Source organism: Orycteropus afer, unplaced genomic scaffold, assembly GCF_000298275.1.
Source record: "Orycteropus afer afer isolate SDZICR_OR568_19922 unplaced genomic scaffold, OryAfe1.0 scaffold00896, whole genome shotgun sequence".
Taxonomy (NCBI): Eukaryota; Metazoa; Chordata; class Mammalia; order Tubulidentata; family Orycteropodidae; genus Orycteropus; species Orycteropus afer.
Genome location: NW_006922483.1, coordinates 118,360 through 124,093, shown reverse-complemented (window position 1 = coordinate 124,093; position 5,734 = coordinate 118,360). Strand labels below are relative to the sequence as shown.

Here is a 5,734-nt window from a genome sequence, read left to right as displayed (position 1 = left end):
CAATAAAGCAAATACTGCAATAAAGTGAGTCACACAAACTTTCTGGTATCCCAGTGCATATAAAAGTTATGCTCACATTGTAGTGTAGTCTATTAAGTGGGCAACAGCATGATGAAAATTTTTGAAATATTGTGGTAACTACCAATGTAAATGTATCAAGCAGACCAGTCAAGAGGCAGAAAGTATCAGATTGTATAAAAATGGAAAATCCCAAGTACATGATGTCTACAAGAAATGTATGTAAAATATAAAGACACAGATAGGTAGTGTACTGTTTCAAAAGACAGAAGGAGCACATCCATTTCATGAGGTCAGTATTGTCCTAACACCAAAATCAAGCAAAGATATTAAATGAAAAGAAAGTGCCTAGGGCATTTGACTGCTAACCAGAAGGTTGGCGGTTCAAACTCATGAGCCATTCCGTGGAAGGAAGATGGGACATCTACTTCCGTAAAGATTTACCACCTTGGAAACCCAGTGGAGGTCTCTATGAGTCAGAACCAACTCAATGGCAGTTGAGTTTGGCTTTTGAGGTTTTTTTATATCCCTCATCAATATAGATGCTCAAATCCTTAACAAAACATTCGGAAAATGAGTCTAGCAATGCGTAAGAAAGAATACGTTTATCCAATGGTAATTACAAGTTGGATTAACATTTGAAATCCAATGTAATTCAGCATATAACAGAATAAAGGAGGAAAAGCATAGAATCACCTCAAAAGATAGAGAAAAAATATATTAAAGAATTGAAATACTCATTTATGATGTGAACTCTCAGCAAAAATGGAATAGGAGGGAACTTATTCAATGTGATAAAAGACATTTATGAAAAACTTATAGCCAACATCATACTTAATGGTGAAAGACTGAACACGTACCCCCTAAGATGAAGAAAAAATATTGTCGGTCACCATTTCTATCCACCTTTGTACAGGGAGCTCTAGCCAGTGAAATAAGGCAAGGAAAAGAAAGAAAAGGAATATATACTATAAAGGAAGAAGGGAAACTCTTTCGATTAACAGATACCATGAATGTAACCCACCAGCTGCTCTGCAGAAGAAAGATGAGGGGGTCTGCTTCCATAAACATTTGTAGCCTTGGAAACCCAGGGATTACTGTGAGTTGGAATAGACTTTATGGCAGTGAGATTTTTTTTTTTTTTTTGAGTATCATGATTGTGCATATAAAAAATCCTAATCAATCTACCAAAAAAAGCTACTAAAATTAATTATTTAATTTTGCAAGGTCAACAAAAGGTCAATCAATGTACAGAATTCAAGTATGTTTCTATCTAATAGCAATGAACGATTGGAAAAAATAAAATAAAAACACACCATTTACAATAACATCAAACACAAAAAGTATTAAGATATTAATGTAACTGAGCACTTGTAAGACATTTCATGGCAAACTTCAATAGGTGTATGGAAGGATGCTTAACATCATTCATTGTCATGGAAATACCGATTAAAAACACGCTGAGTTACCCCTACACGCCCACTGGAACGGCTAAAACCGTTAGAAAGACTAGCAAAAGCAATCGAGGCAAGGATGTGGAGTAAAGAAGAACACCCACAGTTTCCTGTTGGGGATAAATGGGAAGAGTTTTAGCAGGCTCTTATAAAAATTAAACACGCATTTAATGTATAACCCTGCACTTCTCCTCCTAGAGATCTACGCAAGAGAAATGAAACCATCTCATGTCCTCACAAAGACTTGCACAGAAATGTTCTTAGGAACTTTATTTGTAATAATCAAAAATTGGAAACAACCCAAATATCCATCAACAGTCAAATGGATTCACATTGTGGCATCTCCATAGAATGGAACACTACTCAGTTATAATAATAATAATAATAATAATAATAATAATGAAATGGACTACTGAATATAAGAGGAGCTCTGGTGGTGCAGTGCCTAAGGCACTTGACTGCTAACCAGAAGGCTGGCAGTTCAAACCCACCAGCCACTCCTCGGAAGGAAGGTTGGACAATCCTACTTCCGTAGTGATACTGCCTTGGAAACCCAAAGAAGGGGTCGCTATGAGTCGGGGCTGACTCGACGGCACATAACAACAGCAACAGCACTGAATATATGCCCAAACATGGATGAATCTCATCCAACTTACGCTGAGCAGACCAGCCACACTTCAATATGCTGTCGTACGCTATGGCATCATTTCTATAAGATTCTGCAAAAGGCAAAGCTAACCCATAGCGACAGAAAGCAGTCCAGTGATTGCTTAGGGCCCGGGCTAACTGCAGAGGGGCGTGAGGGGACTTGTTGAGGATGATGGAAATGCTGCAGATTTTGATCTGGTGGTGGTTACGTGGGTGGGTACATTTGTCAAAATGCATCGAACCATATGATATAAAAGAATGTGTTCTATTATATGTAAAGTGCACCCTTAATAAATTTTATTATTGGTTTAAAATGTAAACTAAGAAGCAAAATAAGTTTATATGGGTTGTGGCTCCAGGTGTAATGTGATGTTTTCCTAAGGTTCCATTGGCCTGTCTTTCCTCTAAACCTTCAAGAGGATACCTGGCCTGAAGGTCATTCCTCCAACAGTCTTACAGGGGAAGCCAGCCCCCGCAAGAACCCCACCTGGTCTGAGCACCTCAGTCTTTATTTCCATGGCTTCGCTTTTCCAGGTAGATTTGAGAAACAGCTGTGATCACTCAGGTCTCAAAATCCTGGGTTTGCCAGAATGGGCAGCCTCTCCTTGTCCTGACGTAGGTGGGGTGCTAACAGATGCAGATACAGCAGCATCGCTGGCTTTGGCCCCGATTACTTTGGGCAGAAACTTCAGCTGGAAATGCTTTGCTTGGAAGCACCCTTTCCTGTGCCGTGAAGTGGGAAATGCTCCAACACTGGCCTCTGCCACCATAGAGATGTGTGATTCCAGGAAAGTTCCTTCTCCTTCTGGGCTTTTGTTTTCCCGCCTCTAGAGTGAGGAGACTTTTGTAGGCCCTGTAAGGAACTTCCCATCTGACAGACCAGGAATGTCTAGGTTTTTAAGTGACATTCAAAACCCTGTGACACCTTCCCAGCCTCATGGCCCACTTCTTCCTAGATGCTCCTCCCATCCCGGCTGACGTTGCACCTCATTTATTCATACGGTCCTTCATTCAGCAGGCAGTCTGAATTCCTGCTATGTGCCCAGCATTGTACTAGATGATGGAGATACAGCAGTGAACGGAAGGAACACACGGCATCAGCAAGCTCTCGCGATCTGAAGGGGTGGGATCAGAATTGGAGGGTAGGTCTGCCTGATTCCGATGCGCACACTTTGGCCACTCTCCCACACTTCCACTGCAAGACTGCCATTTCCAAGGTAGTGACTAAAGGGGAAGCGAGGCTTGTCGTTTGCCAGGTGCAGTGCTTCGAGTTCTCCCTGTACCCTGTACTCTTTCATAGTGCTAATCACAATGTGTGTGTGTGCAGACGTTCGATTCTTTGTCTCCCTCCATTAGAAAGAAATAGCACTAGGACCCTGGACCAAGCCTGCCAGTTCTGCTCCTATACCTGAGCACAGGGGCTTTTGTAGGACTTTCAAAACGGTTTCTGAGAGGGAGGGAAGGAGATGGGAGGAGAAAAGGACAGCAAGCCACCTTGAGGGATGGGGGAGCACTGCATGGCAAGTCATAGCCCATACAGACGCCCATTGGGGAAGGCCTGGGGCCCTCGTGCCAGTCTCTCAGACTTGCCCTCAGAGGTCTCCCACGTCCTCCCTGGCCTTTGTATTTTCTGAAGGGTGTGTGTGTTCTCTTGCCATCTCTTGCAGTTCCAGTGAGCAGCAGAGCTGTCTTCTGTGTGTGTTCACTGTCATGGGAAAGGTACTCTTTTGACATGTGTTTCCTCTCCAGTGCCATCTTGAAATTGGTTACCTTACATGATAGCCTTCTGAGAAGAACTGGGCTTATTAACCCAACTGCAGAGACAACTAAATTGTGATCGGGAGCGAATGAGTCAGTGCTGCTTCTTGGCAGCTGGTTAAGGGGACGCAAGGCAGAGAAGTTCGACTTGTTTTTCTAAAGGTGGCAGGGTGAGGTTCAGAGCTGATGCCAAAATCCACACAGTGCATGCTGTTCTGAGAGGCTACTGGTCCATTTAACCCACCCTTTCTGCTCCTAAAGACTCGAACCTCAGCGAATCCAAACAAACAGAACCGACCGCTGCTCTTAGGGGCCAGCCAGTGCTGGTGAATAATAATTGAGCTTGGTGTTTCATACTGTTTGCTTCAGCGTCACTGAATTTCTCTTCTCCCACCTTTTAGGTTAACAATTCATGCCGAGTGCCCCATGCACCTAGAAGACTTTCCCATGGACGTGCATGCCTGCCCGCTGAAGTTTGGAAGCTGTATGTATTTCCTCACATTTTGCTCAATTCCCTTCCAAGAGAAATGGCATGTTTCCTATTTATCCCTAGACTTTCTAAAGCTGGGGCCCTTCCCTAGGGTGCTATGGGAGTGAAGCTAACCTTATTTCACTGTCTCAGACTAATTTCTCTGTCCTTAGTTTGAAACATTAACATCTGTTTTCTAAAGTGCTTAGAGGACAGAACAAGACAGAGAGGATAAACAGTAGCAGCTTCCTAAGGACAAGATCCCTCAGAAAGAATGTTTTTATCCTTTGAAATGTCCCTTCCACCTGCGTCCTCAAATACCTCTGTTCAGTTCTCAATAGCGAATGGTACACAGGAAGAGACCCTGGAGTGCTTCTCATTGTAGAGAGTGTTGTCTCGGCCAGTAGTGGTCAGTCTCACAGGGAAAAAAAAGGTACATTAGAAAAATAAAAATCGAGTAGCATTTGAGTGAGTTTCTGAGTCTAAGAATAATGGAAGAAGTTTTATATAAGGGGTCAGCAGGACTGTAAAAGAAGCATGATGTTAACTATGTCTAGATTAGAGTGTGCTCTGCATTTTGAAGTAGACATTGATTGGATTTGAAGAGACCCGAACCATTACGTGTGAGATATATAGATATATTTAAAAAATTTTTTTTTCTGATCATTAATTTGTCAGATATTTCCAGATTGCCTCTTGTGTGCCAGGCTCCATTCCAGGAGCTTAGAATGCATCCGTAGGTAAAACAAAGACCTCTGCCCTTGTGGGGCTTAGCTTATAATGGGGAGGAGAGAGGAGGATGGCAAAAGATAAAATCAACTCTGAATAAAACATAAATTAAAAAATACAAAATAAAAAAGTAAATTACAAAACATGCCATGAGGTGAGAAGCACAGTGGGAAAAAATAAAAGTACTGCAGAATAAAAGAAATCTGCCGTGCCTACAGGGAGATACTATTGCATGTTAAAGTAGGGGAGATCGGCATAGCCTCTTTGGAGAGGTAACATTTCAGTAGAGATTTTAAAAAGGTAAAAGAAATTGCAATGCAGCTATCTGAGGAAATAGTACTGCAGGAAAGGAAACAGCCAGGCAAAAGACCCTGCCAAGCACATGTCTATATCTGTGTATTTTACACAAATAACACACACATTGGAAGTTTCTGCAAACCTCCCATGCATTATTTCCATAAGTGTGCTATATCATATTTTCTTACATGTTCCTGACTTCAATTTCATTTTTTTCTGTCCAACGGATTTAATGTAACCTGGATAAAACTGATGTCATGGAAACTTCATTTAAGGTAGGTAGCATAGTGCCTAAGGTACTTGACTGCTAACTAGAAGGCTGGTGGTTCAAACCCACGAGCCACTCCTCGGAAGGAAGATG

General features: G+C 42.0%; 1 protein-coding gene across 1 annotated transcript in view; it reads left to right on the top strand.

Moving 5' to 3' along the window:
• Positions 1-5,734, top strand: part of GABRA3 (gamma-aminobutyric acid type A receptor subunit alpha3) — a 226,732-nt gene that overhangs the window by 164,201 nt on the left and 56,797 nt on the right. The window contains exon 5 of the mRNA XM_007958254.2: positions 4,280-4,362. Within this exon, the coding sequence (XP_007956445.1) occupies positions 4,280-4,362 (83 nt within the window). The remainder of the gene's footprint in view (positions 1-4,279; positions 4,363-5,734) is intronic.